Source organism: Pimephales promelas, chromosome 15 (assembly GCF_988280905.1).
Source record: "Pimephales promelas chromosome 15, fPimPro1.hap1.1, whole genome shotgun sequence".
In the NCBI taxonomy this organism is placed as follows: domain Eukaryota; kingdom Metazoa; phylum Chordata; class Actinopteri; order Cypriniformes; family Leuciscidae; genus Pimephales; species Pimephales promelas.
This window is the reverse complement of record NC_142783.1, coordinates 13,977,070-13,994,053: the sequence shown is the minus strand read 5'-3', so window position 1 is coordinate 13,994,053 and position 16,984 is coordinate 13,977,070. Positions and strand designations below refer to the sequence as shown.

The window sequence follows — 16,984 nt, the reverse complement described above, 5'->3', positions numbered from 1 at the left end:
AACCACAGCTAGAAAGCAGAAATGAGAAACAGACTGGCTAAATTTAGCAGGGGAAAGAGAGAAGCTCAGGTGCGGCTCCCGTTGAAAGTGTCTGGCCCAAATTAATAGGACAGAAAGACACAGTTTTTACCCCGCATTTAAATTGTGTAGTGGCTCGAAAGATTCAACATTTACTTGTACTCCATTTACAGCAATGCTAACATATTTTTATAGAGCTCAAACTCCATGGGACACCTGATCTAAGAAGGTATAGATTATAAAGAGAAAACTTTTGGGGAAGCAAAATTAATTTCAAATTTTTAAAGCAACACCATGTAACTTTTCCTCTGCGGTCCCCCTACTGGTTGGAAACGAAATTGCCCATTACCGCTGTCGTAAATAATTTAGCCTACCGTCGCACACACACTCGTTGTTTATCCAGCACCGGCTTTGGAATGACCAATGTCCACAGAAAAGGTAAAGTATGTTACATGATTTCATGAAAGGATGATGTATTGCAACATCAGAAACGAAGAAAAATGAAATAATGACTATTGTCGCGCTTGACATAAAGCAGTCGAATTTTGTAGTTCTTATTGTGCTCGGGTTACTACCTGAATCTGGAGTTCTATAATGCCAGTAAAAGTGATACAGACCCCGTCGGGTTATGGTAGAAGTGCCTTTCACCCTGTTACGACTTGTTGAACCACTGATACGATTTTGGAAACATTATTTTAAGGTAAAAAAGTTACATAGTGTTGCTTTAAGAAAGTAGTTTAGAGCTAAAATAAATAAAATAATATAAAAATGGTTACACCTGATCTGTGTGGTGAAACTAATGTAGTGTGCAAAAAAAAAAAAAAAAAAAAAAAAAATGCCGTTGACCTGATCTATGCAACTGAACTAAAGTAGCGTGCAAGAAATATAAATAAATAAAATAAATATTAACATAAAATAGTGTTGACCTTCTCTATGTGACTAAACTAATGTAGCATGCAATAAAATATGAAAATAATAATAAAATAAAATTGTTAACCTGATCTATGTGACTGAACTAATCTAACATGCAATAAACATAAAAATAAATAAATGAAACATAAATAAATAAAATAAAAAAGTGTTGCCTGTGACTGACTTACTGAAGTGTGCAATAAAATAAACAAATAAATAAATAAAAAAAATAAAATAAATAAAAAAAAGTTGACCTTATTTAATGTAGTATGCAAAAAAAATAAATAAAAAATAAATAAATAATAAGTGTTGCCATGATCTGTGTGGGTGAACTGCTGACATGATAACACGAGCAAAATAAAAGTGTTGACCTGATCTCTGTGACTGAACTAATCTAACATTCAATAAATAAATAAAAATAATTAAATAAATAAATAAAATAAAATAAAATAAAATAGTGTTGCCTTAGGCTTACTGAAGGGTGCAATAAAATAAACAAAAATAAATAAAATAAAATAAAAATAAATAAAAAAGATAAAGTTGGCCTTATCTAATGTAGTATGCAAAAAAAAAAAAAAAAAAGTGTTGCACTGATCTGTGTGGGTGAACTGCTGACATGTGCAATAATATAAAAAACATACTTTTCTGTATAAAAATACTTATAATACTCACAGTACTTTATACAAATAAAGTCGACTGTTTGACTAAACTAATGTAGCAAGCAATAAAACAAATATAACATAAATGAAGCAAAATAAATGCTAGTGAAAAAACTAATGAAGTGTGCAATAAAAAAAAAAAAAAATGAATAAATAAAGTTGACCTGATCTGTGGCTGAACTAACGTAGCATGCATGTGCATCGTGCACTCACTGCCTGTGCGTTCTGCAGATGTGTCTCAGTTTCTCCAGGTGTTCAGCCTCCAGGTCTCCGTCTTCTCGCCTGTCTTGACACCGGCCAACCGATCTCCTCTCTGATCACAGAAACAAAGAGCAAGTTAAAAGGTGTTCAATCAAAAAGAAGAACATCTGAGTAACGGTCAACCAGAAGCCACTCACCCCACAGTTGCTGTAGAGCGGAGAGGTTGGACAGGAGACGTTCATGATAGAGTCTCTCTAACTGGATGAACCTGAGTGCTCTCTCATCTGGAAAATGCTCTGGTTCAGGAAAAACCACAGCAAGTGGGAAACCCCAAAGCACCAATGCACTTTACAACACCGGACCTAAAGAATGCTACAGTGAAATACTATCTTACAAGACGCCGATTGGTTGCAGTAGTGCACTAAAAGTAATACAATAAAAAGCTCTATTTCCATAAACATTGCAAGCATCCCTGATTCTGTTACAATAGCAAAGGCAATCGGGTATATATTAGGAGCTATAATGGAACAAGCATCAATAAAACCCCAAAGGCTGTTCAAACATATCATTGTGCAGCACCTTGTATTATTAGACATGCAAACAATTAAAAACATTAAGGATACAGTCCTCCTTGTGCATAAATGACTCTGCAATCTGTAAAGAAATGAATTTAGCCTTGAGTTATTATGCATTCAATTACACAGTGAAAAGCATCATTAGGTAAGACTCTACAGTAACTCAAAATCATTACAATAATGCATTGGATGAACGATATAAGGTAAACGAGGTACGAGGTAAAAAACGATATAAATACTGTTCATTTTCTCACACAAACCGCTCGTTTCGTGTCTTAGGCCATCAATGTGTACTTACATTTACGAGTCATTAAATTTAGTTTAATTTGGACTTCTCTGTGCATGCTCTTTGAGGTGGTGACCATAGGCCTCCATTATATGACTGACAGACATGAACGGTTTGACCTAAAAATATAAAAATTGAAACTACTGCGGAAACAAAGACTCCTACATCTTGGATGCCCTTGAGGTAAGCTAAAACATACCAAAAATGTATTTCAAAGTGAACTATCCCTTTAAACTCAGACAGCATTTATTCTACTCCACCCGCATGCACATTATTGCCATCCGAGTAAAACTCATGAAATTGGCTCTCTTCAAACTCCTTGCGAAGTAAAGTCAGCGACAGTCAGGGTGAAAATCACTACATTAATCACTAAATCACTCAAAATCTCTTCTACTGACGTAGTTCAAATTACCGTTCACAGCCTGAACAGGCATAGAAACATACATGAGAGGTCATGTCTATTGACATAATTATGGATCATATGCTGATTTCTGAATGACTCACTTTTGCAGCCTACTGGGGAAGTAGCTTTGTTGTTAATGTTCATTTTAGAGTATGTCTACATGGTACACTGAAAAAAAAAAATCCAGTTATCCTTTTAAAATCTCTTATAAGAACAAAAATCCACAGGGAAATACATGTGAGCAGTTTCGACAGTTGTCTTGTAGCTCCTTATAAACCTCTCCTCGGGATGATACAGACCCAGCTGCACATCTGAGCTAGTTCTTGTAAAACATGTTGAATAAGGTCAAGCTCAAATCAACATTTAATAGAGCTTGACCATTTAAGGTGCTGGTTATTCTGCTTCCTATCAGATACTTCATGTTCTGCTATCAGTCAATGTTATCAGCACTGGCCAACAGTAACATCAGACTAACACAAGCTTATTAATGAACCATGTGGAACAGTCCAGGCACATTCATCATCTCATGATCTGGCTCACGCACATTAGCTTAGCCTGAAGAAATCAGAGGTTTGCACCATCTACTGGTAGTGAACAAAAGTGACCATAAAAACATTTGTAATGCTGCTAAAGATTTCTATTTCAAATAAATGCTGTTGTTTCAAACTTTCTATTCACCAAAGAACATTTCTATTCAACAGCCTAATCAACTTGGAAAATGAGAAGAAAAGGTTTCCCATCTCACTGCCCAAAATAGGCAATGCATCCAATCTGTATTTTTATTTTTTATTTTTTATGATTTATTATTTTGTAAGATGTAGGCGTCAAACTAAATTTTTAGGTCAAACCGTTCTTGTCTGTCACGTCACATAATGCAGGTCTATGGTCACCACCTCAAAGAGCATGCACAGAGAAGTCCAAATTAAACATGATTTAATGACTCGTAAATGTAAGTACACATTGATGGCCTAAGACACAAAATGAGCGGTTTGTGTGAGAAAACGAACCGTATTTATATAGTTTTTTCCTCTAGTAACCACAGCCACATCCAAGTGATCTGAGGGCAGGGGCGCTTTGTGGCTGTGGTAACAAGAGGGAAAAAAAAACAAGGTTTTCTCACACAAACCGCTCATTTCGTGTTTTAGGCCATCAATGTGTACTTACATTTACGAGTCATTAAATCGTGTTTAATTTGGACTTCTCTATGCATGCTCTTTGAGGTGGTGACCATAGACCTCCATTATATGACTGACAGACACGAACGGTTTGACCTAAAAATATCAAAATTGAAACTACTGCGGAAACAAAGACACCTACATCTTGGATGCCCTTGAGGGAGGATAAAACAAACCAAAAATTAATTTCAAAGTGAACTATCAATCCCTTACTGTCTTGTTTTGATTCCCGTGAAATTAAATACTGCATCATATCCAAATAAAGTCTGTTAGAAACGAACGATCACGCACTGATGAATGAATGGTGAGAGATGAAATTTACTTCAACAACATTTAATTTAACACCACATTACTCAAAGGCACGCATGAGTTTTTTTCACTCTTCAAATAGTTTATCCTAAACCCCGGGTAAACGAAATCCTGGATCTTGCATCACGTTTCGCACTGCTTTTACTTTATCCGAGGTTAACAATTAATCCTGGGTATTCAAAAGCTGCCGTTTCACATTGTACATTCTTAAACCCTGGTTTAACATCCTTATTTGCATATATATGGTGTCGACCTGTTTACATAGAAGCTCTAGCCTCTAGCATTCACCTGTCCCGTATCATACATAGCTGGCTGTACTATCAAGTTGTTTTCTGAATGGACTTTTCGGAACCATTTGACTTTTTTCTTCTTCATCAAATGCTGAAGTGATTGTTTAAACGACACATGATTGTTGCTAAGCATCTAATCGAAATTATCTGACACCGTATTTCTTGCACCCTGCACATGTTTGGCACCACAATACAGGGTTAACAGTGCACAAACGGTGGTAACCCTGCTTTTAAATTACATGTGTGAAATATTCCTTTACCCGAGGTTTAAAGCGGGGTTTAGAATGACAATAACCCGTGGTTAAGTGCCCTGTGAAGAGCCCCAGAGAGAAGATGAACAACATTAGTATGAGACCTGATGGAGGCAGTGTGGCAGAAGAGGGTGGTCTCCCTGCTCCCCCAGCTCCTGGAGAGATGACGACAGGGGGCGTCCGAAGCCCTGGGGGGACCCAGCATCGCCCTGAGGAGGTCCTTCAGGGCTGACGAGACCCTCTGACACTGGAAAAACAACAACATCATCTTTAAAAAGTGTTGACACAGAAAATCGACTATGGTTTCACTCAAGTAACACTAACTGTATGGCATTTCAGCAGAATTATTATTACCAATGGACTTTAATTTATGTGGTTCATTTTCATTTTAGTATTATTTATACAGTAGGATTATTTATAGTTTTAATTAATATAATGAATTGTCTTTTATTTTTTATATTTGCAGTTTTCATTTTTAGCCATTTTGTAATGTACCTTTGTCATATTATTATTATTTATATATTACTATTATGGTTTAATTTGATTTTATTTCAGTTTTAATCTATTTATTTCCATTTTATTATTTTATCCCATTTTTTATTTGAGTGCTTCAAATATCAACCTGTTTCAATTAGTTGTCAATTTAGTTTTTTAAAAGTTTAATTTAGTCTAATGCTTTTATAATGGATTTCAGATTATTTCAACTTTGTTTTATTTAACACATTTCTTTTTATAGGTTTAATTTTAGTTAACATTAATAACCCTGATGCGGTTATCTAAGGGTGCGTTTACATGACAACGACGTACTAAAAATGGGAAAGGTTTTCCTTTGCATCTCGTATAGACGACAACATCGAAGCAATCCCCGTTCACACAGATCTGTGAAAAACGACTAACAACACTGTATTCTGCTGCCAGGCCAGTAGTTGGCGATGTTACATTATAAAGAAACACTACGCGCCTACAGACTGAACATACGCATGATATCGCTGTTTTACCATTTTCACGTTTGTGTAGTTTACACGGAGACGATAACGGGACAATTTTCAAAACCTCACACTTTGAAACCCGTTTACAAAAGTTTGTTGCATAAATAAATGCTCAAAACATACAAAGTTTTACGTTTTTAGTTGAAATTGGTGTCAAGTCCTTCAAAGTTCATTACAATACATCTAACACAAAGGCATCTAAAATGTCCCTTTAAAAGGTACAATATGCTAGCCTAGAAATCTAGACGCACCCTAGACGCACCTCTAGACGCAGTTCATTGGAACAAATGCGTCAATAGAGCCGCCATCTTGAAACAGGGGAGCCTCTCCACTTTAATGCATCAGCGTCAATGTAGTAGACAGGTCTAACGCAAATAAAATCACCATAAATCATCATGAATGTGATTTTTCTTGTTTTTTTGGTTTGTTCCAACGGTCAGACATGTATTTATCATTGATTCCAGAAAGAATTTATTTTTATTTTTTTTTAAACATTCTTCCTAGTTCAGATTTCATCCGTGAACATCATACGCTGCACAAAAGTCCGCCACCATCAATGAATTCGAAGTAAAGGCAGAGATAGCAGCGTTACCTAGCTACTTCCTATGACAAGACCCCTGTTCCAAGATGGCGGCGGTTTTGACGCATGCTTAGAACCCCCAGGTGAGGTCTAGTGTATATGTCTATGGGCAGGCTTAACACAATGACAGCAGAGTTGTGACGGTTCTGCGCCGTGATTTTCCATTGGTGATTTCCCTGCTACTTAAAAACAAACAAGATGCTGCTGGCGAACAGCGGTCTCTCGATTCGGCTTTGGCCGCGACTCTGGATGACTTGGAGTTAAGAGAACGTCACTTAAGTCATGTGTTCGGAGTTTTGACGACCGGATACGGCAAAAGTTTTAAATATCAATTTGCTCCGCTGGAGGGAAAACGCATTGGACTCACTCATCCACAACCGTTCGTTGCTCTGGTTGCTGGTTGTGGCGCTATCCTATTGCGTGCCGAGGGATATTGAAAGACAACCTTTTATCCCGCCCCTCAGATTGAGGTATGCCAATTGTGAGTTCCCAGACCTAACATCTTGATAGGTCTGGCTTGCCAGGCTAACAATATGCAAGATTGTTTCGCCACCAGGGGTCGCTAACATCTTACAATAACAAAGGTGTATGTATATTAATGACGTATGTTCCACATTAAGCGGAATTATGGATCTTGTTGTCAAGCTGATGGATCTTTTATGGATGAGTGAATACATAGATTTTTTTTAACATGACTGTGGTATGAAGCAGGGTACGATTACTAGACGTATACCAGCGTCACAGGCAAAATGGTCATAATGTTCGAAATAAACCCTGCTAGGGACGCTCACGCTGTTGAGCATGCATAACAGGCATAACCGACCCAGTTGTCCACGTCTGTCGCCATGGTTACTATTGCAGTACGAGGTCAAATCTGGCGGAAACCGGGGGTTAACGCAGATATGACGTCATTGACTGGCGACTTCCCTGGTTAAAAAAAAAAAAAAAAAATCGCAATTTTCTCACGATTTACAAATAGTTGGAAACATTTGGGATATTGTAAGTAATCAACTAAACAAAATATATAACATTGGCCTAGTGGTTTTTGGATATTTTACTCCAAAAATCCTGCATATTGTACCTTTAAATTGAATGGAGCGGCAGCACCCAGTGCTTGTAGACACATCTACCTCTATGGGTTGTCCCGTATTATTCATGTCACTCAAACCTGTCTGAAAGGTGCACGACAACAATGGGATACAATCACTTGCTCTACAGCAAAAGTAGAAACAAGTCTTGCGCTATTACTCACGGTGCCTGACACCTCAGAGACAACAGAAAAGCTTCTCCACCCACAGCCCGATCAAGCCAATGACAAATAAACGCATTCAGGATGACACTATAGGTTGTACCTCAGAAACAACTTAAAGTCCAAGGACCAGTATCAGTAATTTGTATTTTTGTATAGAAGTGTGACCTGGTTCCTGAACGTACCAAGCAGAAAGAATGAATTAATAATCGTAAGTTTTTGATTAGTAGCATAATCTAATTTATCCTAGCAAACTTTGACAGAAAATAGCATATAAAGTCACCAAGCTTCATTTCTTTATGTGACTTTAGTTTAGGGGAAGGAATATACAGTACAGGTGTGCACAATGAGACCTCATTGACTTCTCTGAACTCTTGAATAATATGTTGTAATGATTCAATGCCACAGACTTTCCAATCTTTGGCAAAGGACAAGCTCTTCCTTTAGAAATTCTCACTGTAGCAGATGAGAAACTTGACTGAACAAAAACCTGCGCAGACTAACTCCTAGGCGAGCTGGCGGTTTGTATTTGTGTGAGAACATTCACGCACATGCACTGACACATGGCTCAACAACACATCCATTTAACTCGGGATGACTGATTCCAGGTCAACACGAGGAGAATCTCACATTGCGCTCTAATTCCGTGAAGCTTTGGGACTGATTAACTGGTTCTCCTCTGGGCCTTAATGCACTGTGGGATCCGTTTTAATAAGGAATGACATGAGGAGAACTAACCAAAATTTGTTTTTAGCATGCAAAGCTTATTCATTTGTTCAGCCATGGCACTTTTGACCAAACAGAATTTGTAGCTTATGGAAAGCTAAATAAATAATGTAATAAGATAGAACAGCTACATAATAAACCAGATAGATTCACACTTTGGGTAGGTGATAGCTTAATATACTACTGCAATATTTATTAATATTTTGACGTTTTTTATGTCCGATTTTATAGGGGTTTGTTTGGGATCTCGCTTTAAACACAAACAGAAGTGACGTCACCCACAATCGCTGATACAACCTTTAACTAATGTTAACAAAGATTCATAAACAGTAAACACTGTAACAAATGTATTTCCCAATTGTTATTTAACGTTAGATAATAGATTAAAGGGGGGGTTGATTGCGATTTCACTTTTCTCATTTTAAATAGTGCAAAATGTTGCTGTTGGTGCCTGAACCGTATCTGCAAAGTTGGAGTGCTGAAAGTTCAATGTAAGCAGAGATATCATCTTTTAAAAATCAGGAAGTTTAATGCCTACAAAAACGACTCGATTGGGACTACAGCTGGGTTTTAGAAGTCACTAACCCACACATTTACATCAACCCTCCTTCCGGAACATGCAAAAAAGGGCACGCGCATATTTCTTTATGTTTGATTATGTTCCTGAAAATGACAATCGTACTTTAGCTCTTGGTGTTGCGCATTTACGGAAGAATCTCCACGAATTCAATGCCGGATTCAACAAGAAACTGTTACTAAAACATGAAGCAATTCCAACTTTAAAACCAGAGGCAGCAGTTGTTGGGTCACAACCTGTAAGTAGGCTAAGACTTCATCATTTTAAATGTATTTGCATGTATAATTCCAGACGTAGCCTTGTGTTTTAGTTTTATCAAATGCCAGCGCTGGCTTTATAGCCACTATAGGCTACTAGTTATGCTATTTTGTGTCTACGACAAACGCGTACAAACATTATGGACCTGAATTTTGTATAAGTACTGATGTTTTAAATGTATTTTTCATGTGCTTTATGCCGTTATTTTCGATTTGATCAAGAATGTAAACCAATGCCGACTCTCTCAGTGTAAAACAAACGTGTATAAAGTTAAAAAAAATATATAGGCAAACGACAATTAGGGAGGTTCTGCTTGACTCTCTTCATCGCCGCTTTCTTGGTCTGAATCTGGCTCTGATTCTGCAGTATTGACACCATTATTTACTGTACATTGGACCAGAGCGGCTCTGCATTGGACCGAAGCACACACACGTTTCGCCCGTAAAGGTAATGGGCGTTAACCTTCCGGACAACGTGAGCGACAGTTTAGCCAATCACAACACACCGGCCCAAACTAACCAATCTGAGCCCACTGCCTGTTTCTGAGGGAGTGGTTTCATAGACTCAGGAAGTCAACCGCTCGTTCAGAGGACGCGGCTGACAATAAAGGTAAAATTTATGAAAAATAAGACTTTTAAAAAAAAGAAAAACCATGAATACATGTTATATTGCACCCCATAAACAGAATCATGCAAAGAAAAACCACCCCTTTAACTAATGTAAACGAACGGGACCTGATTGTAGAGTGTTTTTTTAACCGTTTTAGTTGTAGTTTTAATTAACATATCACATGACTCTATACTGAGTGAATATACCCTGTTGTAGAGTTTTAATATGAAGGCATCTTTTAAGCCTGGTTTCAATCAACTGCTAAACAGCACACACACACACACACCTGTAGGACTGGGACTGGGTGTCGGGGAGTCTCGGATGTGCCCATCCAGCTCTGGAGAGTATGCGCCACTGTTGCTGTCCACCTCTTCTTCCTCCTCCTCTTCCTCTTCTTCATCGTCCTCCACCTTGGAGCTGTCGTATTCTTCATCATCACTATTGTTATTAGCATGATCCTGTCTGAGGGGCTTCTGTCCACCACGGGGCCCCTGTTCCACCTCCTCTGCCTCCTCCACCAGTCGGTTCTGGTTCTCGTCCGGGCTGCGGCTGGACTCGGAGTCATTTAGAAGGTCGGGGTCAGTTAGTCCTGCCCGCCGCACTGGGCCATCGCTCTGCCACTGTCCGTCTTCCATAAGGTCCAGCTGACCGAGAGCATGAAGATCCACTCGAACCCCTCGCAGCCACTCGACGGTGCTCCCGCTCAGCCGCTGAGAACAAATCAGAGGGACACTTTAATGGCCATGAGCTCGCTGGCCTTTAAGAGAACTGACTCATAGTTTACCCATAATTTCAATTCAAGCTGGTTGAGTGTAAAGCATGAATCAAAACTCTTGAGATTTCTACATTTGTTCTGCTTTGTTCAGAGGTAAAATGAAAAATATATTTTTTTATCAATGTGTTTTTTTTAGCTCACATGTTTGATATCATATTACATGATATCATTAGAGATAGTTTTTCAAAAAGAAATAAAAAAAAATGGTTTTAACAAAAATAAATAGAAATCAATGTGAATGTTAAACATTATATTTAGAAAATCTAATATACAATTTGGAAAAAAAATAATATTAATAATAATAATACTTGTAATTTATTTATTTAATTTATATATATTTATTTATTTAATTTTTATATATATATATATATATATATTAATCCATTGAAGAAGGATTGCATTCATTGAATATGTGATCAGTTACACATTTTCATTGGATGAGAAGTGAAATATTAAAAAATAAATAAAATCAACAATAGAAAAATAAAATTAATCAAGAAGTTTTTTTTTTTTTTAAATAGAGGGAACAATTACAATATTTTTTTTTTCATTAATATCTACTAATACCAATATACCATTTCATTTAATTATTAGCAATAGTATCTTTAACTAAACTAAAACATTTAGTATATGGAACATTCAGAGACTTCTGTAAACATTTCTGAGTGATGCGAAATGAATCACTTAATCAGGTTTTTCGTCATTCTTTATGGATGGATTCAACCCTTTTCATGCAAACATGCTGAACAAGTGACACAGGTAAGTATTTGGCTCATAACCAAACAGATACAACAAGAAAAAAAGAAAATTGTGTAAAATGAATACCATGCCATTCATAAACGCATATATATCAGCACCAACCTGCTGTCCTGTGTCCCTTAGTCTGCTGTAATAAACTGATGCTGAAAATGCTCTATATTCAATATGCTATCTCTCTCTTTCTCTCTCTCATACTGATTGTTAGCTTCCCCTGAATGGTAAATTCATACACCATGGAGATTTTCCATGAGGGTCCCCATTGGGTTGTTATAAGGGAAAGGGCATAATGCTTATTGCTATACTGTCTCATGACAGAGCTTATGCAATATCATGCAGGATCTTACAGATCTTAAAGCAGACTACCTGTTTTGTTTTTTCATGCTTGGGGGGATTTGGCAGCCGCAAACATGAATGAATGAATGATTATAGGTCACTGCGTGCACTGATAATGCTTAGTGTACAACAATGTGTACTAAATGAACAAACTGAGCTAAATCCAGTGTTGTATGTTAACTAGAACTATTAAAATAAATTTTATTAATAAAAAATAAATAAATAATTAAAAAAACATTAGTCTAAATGTATATATATATATATACATATATATAAACTTTAGAAATGAGAAATGTGGCCTTGGCAAATAACTGAAATAACATAAGTTCCATTAAGATAACATTAAGTTGATGTATAATTACAGAAACTAAAGCTGAAATAAATATAAATTAATGGAAATTTGAATAAATAAATGACAAAAGAACAAACTAAAATACTAAACTTAAACTAATAAAAACAACTGAAAATATAAAAATAAAAAGCTAAATTTCCACTAAAATATTCACTCCATCAAATACTGGACGCACAGTAAATTAGTGAAAACTCAGTGTTGGAAAAATGTTTATGTTTTAACACAAGCCATCCATAATTATAGTCTAGTTTTAAGTGTATACAAATATTTAGAAGATCCCAAAGCTAATGGACTAGCCACAAACACAGCAGATTTAATTGTATTAGCTTATTGTTTCCCTATATGTTATGCGTTTTTAATTGAATCCATCTATTTTATTTTTATTTTTTGCATATTTTATGATAATTTCAAATAATTTCTAAGTAAAACACTTTTAATTACCAGTGTGCTAATTAAACTTGCCTTGTAAAACAGAACTCCACCATTATGTCAGAATTGATCATGTTACCAATGAATCATTATAAAAGAGCAAACTGTAGCCATTAGGAAGGAACCTGGCTGTTTGTTTAGAGGAGCCGATGTTATCTGGCCCTGTAGAAGAACAGACTGACTCACAGCAGACCCCAAGGAGTTTATTCGCATTTCTGACAACATATAGTGACTCAGTGACCATCAGATCTGTGCCTGTGGTGTAACACCACCTACACACATCCAAACCACATCATCGAGAAGGGCCAGGTAAACCTGCTTGACACATGTGGGGTTCGTTTGCATCAATCCTTACTGACTGCTAGTAGTACTAACAGCTATTGTGTGTCGGGCTTGTGACCGCTTTAAGTTTTATGTAAATAGGCAGAGCCAGAATAACATAAGGTTGATCATGCTATGGCAGGTGGAAATTTGGGTATGTGAGCTGCCATGTTCATTCATCCGCTTTCTTTAAAGAGAGAATTCATTAATAATCAAAGACAGTTGCAGTTTCTCATTAGCTCTTTTAAAAACATTAAAGCCTGCGGGGAGAATGAGAGAGAGAGAGAGAGATGAGAAATAGGTTTATTCAGCCTGAATAACAAGCATGACTGGAGTAGCTAGACACAAATGTGTCTGACATGAACACAGCGTTCTTCAAACCCATCTGTGAAATCCACTTCAATAATAACAAAACTTCCTTATATAGAACACATTTCCGATACTTAATTAACATACTGGAATACTTGATTTTGATTAGTCAGTCATCTGAATAGAGATACGAGGTTGTTACTTGATGGTAAATGTTTTTGTTGAAGCCGTTTACTTATTTTTGTAAATGAACATGTTCAATAGTGGTGGAAAAACTACATTACCCATGATTCTGGAGAGAAATCTCCACCAATCAGAGAATCACAACAAGTAAACTGTGCAAAAAGAACACTTTGGTACCCGCCCACTCCCATTATGCACTGTGAACGATGTAGAGATAGGGTGTGTTGACACTTGACCAAAGAACCAAAAAAAAAAAAAACCGGACAAAATACCATCATATGTAGGCTACGTCCATACAGCGAGCACATTTAGCCCAAAGCACAGTATTGGTTTGGATGTTCGACTTTTAAAGACTTTTTTTGTTTTCTATCTTTAGATTAAGAGTTAAAGATGATAGTGAACGTAAGCAAAACAGTAGTAAAATGTATCAACCAAACTAGAAGTGTGAACACAACCATTTTGCAAAAAAATGTACACTCTAAAAAATGCTGGGTGGTTTCAGCCCAACTTTGGGTCAAACATGGACAAACCCAGCCGTTGGGTTAAATTAATCAATCAATCAATCAATCAATCAATCAATCTATCAATCTATCTATTTTTAAATCCTAAGAGAAAAAAATAATGGGAAAATACTTCTGGAAACAATACCATTAAAAAAGTGGATGGGCACTATTACATTGTATAAGCAGATGGATATTTCTAAAGAATGACTGTTTTCATTATTACTAAATAATATCAAATATTAATTTGGTAATATTTTTTTGTACATAAAAGCAACAGTAAGAGGTGACATGGTGCTCAAGATCATGTTACATCACCCTGAAGTGGTTTATTTTATGATAATGCGCAAGTCTAACGCAGCATATTATCACTTATTATGTAATAACATTGATAATACAAAAATGTCAAAAATTGACCTTTAAGAAAGGTTGTGACCTCTGTGGTAAGTCAATACATTGAAATGACACTGTTAACTGGCTCGATCGCTTTACTAGCACAACAGTGATCGATTTTACTGTATTAAGAGCACAAAGAAAGTTACTTAAACAAAACATTTTTGGCATAACATGCATAGGTCACGCTCTGAGTGAACCAAGATAAAGCAGACATAACTCATCCTGTTTTGACACATGATGTGACACTTCAAATAATGCTTAAACTTCAATTCCCATTCACTTTTCCTGTCATATTTATGCCCATAAACTAAAAGGGATCAACACATATCATGCTGCAGCTGGATGGAAACAGATGTGGATATTATATAATGCAGGGTGTCCATCAAGGTATATATAACCCACACATGATCCGTGCATCAAAACATCTGTCATAGACTCATATTCATATATAAAAGGGTTAGCTAAAGGTTTATAAAAGCCGCTTTCGCCACTGCACATAACACAAGTGTCTAACTTCTAACAGAAGCGCTATTTATCACATAATGTTCCGGTGGTAAGGATAGAGCAGAAGGAGCTGTCATTAATCAAGCGCTAACATGCATAGCATCCTAAGTGCATCAAGCCTTTAGTTCAACAAGCTGCATGTTTCATTTTGCTTTTCACAAGCGGATATTCTCTTTCATGAATATTGTATTGAAAATAAGATACAGCACTTACAGATCGATCGGGTTTGAATTAGGATGGACAGGCAACCGCGCTCCTGCCTGTCGGCTGATGTGTGTTTGTGTTGCTGCTGCACATCTGCGCAGCTCTTCCTGTCACTCATCCGGGTACTTCAGCTGTCTGCGCAGCTCATAGTATAATGTACATAGATACCTCATTATCGGCCGACATCGCCATATTGGAGCGGTCCGTTAACAATCGAGAGTGGGTTCGATGAGCGTCTACAACTGAAGGCCATTGCACACCGAGTCCGAAATTCGCATCCGAAATTTTCGCACGTTAAAAAAAAATTCGACTTCACGTCACGTTATGTCAGTCACGCTTGCACACCGCCTCCGAAACTTTCGTCCGTCATAAAATTAATCGGATCGGGTTCGATTTTCTGCGTTTTTCGCATCCAGAGCCAGCATTTTGAGAGGTCTTTTGACAATTCAGGGCCAGGGGGAGCTCGTCCTCAAATCATTGCACATGTGCGCCGTGCTTTCAGTTTCGGTTTTCAATTCGATCAAGTGTTTATGTTCTCTTCTCTATATTGGATTATGAAATTAATAAACCTCCCCTTTCAATCAGATTGAAATTTAGGATCGAATAAGGTGTGATTGAGCAGCCTATTCGATAACTAATATTATTTGGGCACAATATACACAATAACAGCCTAGCTGTCATGTCTGCCCAGCGCTTCCAACGGGCCGCGCGCGGGTGTGTGTGTGTGTGTGTGTGTGTGTGTGTGTGTGTGTCCATACCTGGTCCATTTCAGACACACTGCCAGTCTCCGTTCAGAATCGATTGGTTCACGGAAATTGGTGGTCTTGTTTTTAATATGTGGCTCCTGAATCGCTAGCAAAGCATCGAACTGTCCCACTGACATTCTGAGGTAAATTTTGAATCGCTCAGGATAAATTCGCAACTCCTTGATAATGAACTCTCCTCTCAGCGCAATTTCAGGATTGGATGGACGTAATATTTTCTCTTTCTTCCCTTTTCAATAAGAGAGGGCAAAAATCATCCTCACTGCTTGACGAATCCATTTGGTATTTTTGCGTTTTTTCCCGCAAAGGTTTAAGAAATACGCAACGGACTCGGTGTGCAAGGTTTCTGTGCGTGACGAATTTTTAAGCTGACGAACACGAAAATAAGCATACGAATATTTCGTGCTCAGTGTGCAATGGCCTTTACGCATAAATTAATATCTATTTATGAAATAGAATTCAGCAGATTATTTTATTAGATAAACATAAAACAACAAGACGAAGGCGTCAGCTGACACACGACATTAAGGGGTTATCTTTGTAAAAGAAAAGAAAAAAAAAACATTAAAAGTTACCATTATTATCACCGTAAGTTACCATTATTATGACACAAACCAATGCATTTGGACTTCTGAAAGGTTATTTTTTTTTTTTTTTTTTTTTTTTTTTATTAAACATTTACTTACATACAACAGTGAAAGGTTTTGAAAACCACAAACAAGAGCCAGAGGTTCAAGGATTGATACATATTACATTACATTGGAATTTAACGAGAAAGACAAAAAAATAAAAAATAAAATAAAATCTCTTTTTATACAAACACATCAAAAAATGAGCATACATTCAAAGTTTTAGTAGCCTTTTGGTTACAAGAGGTAGATAAAGTTCTGATATAAATCTTAACATCTTCTTGAAAGTGAGAAAAATTGGGGGTAACTTTCATAGTTTTACATTTGTGGATAAAATATTTTGCAAGCAAAATAATTAAGTTGCAAAGAAAAAAAATATTCTCATATTGCTTCTCAAATATGAAAAATCCAAATAGAACATCTTTGAAGTAAAGCACAAAGTCTTTATATATATAATTT

The 16,984-nt window shown here is 36.7% G+C and overlaps 1 protein-coding gene across 1 annotated transcript in view; it reads right to left on the bottom strand.

The window, feature by feature from the left end:
• The window catches only part of cnsta (consortin, connexin sorting protein a), a 55,677-nt gene extending 40,418 nt beyond the window's left edge, over positions 1–15,259 (bottom strand). Inside the window, exons 1-6 of the mRNA XM_039673268.2 lie at positions 15,142–15,259; positions 10,354–10,777; positions 5,184–5,326; positions 2,414–2,444; positions 1,988–2,074; positions 1,803–1,902 (exon numbers count right to left, since the gene is read on the bottom strand). Coding sequence (XP_039529202.2) covers positions 1,803–1,902; positions 1,988–2,074; positions 2,414–2,444; positions 5,184–5,326; positions 10,354–10,702 — 710 coding nt within the window. The 5' untranslated portion in view covers positions 10,703–10,777; positions 15,142–15,259. The remainder of the gene's footprint in view (positions 1–1,802; positions 1,903–1,987; positions 2,075–2,413; positions 2,445–5,183; positions 5,327–10,353; positions 10,778–15,141) is intronic.
• Positions 15,260–16,984: the final 1,725 nt, after the last annotated feature.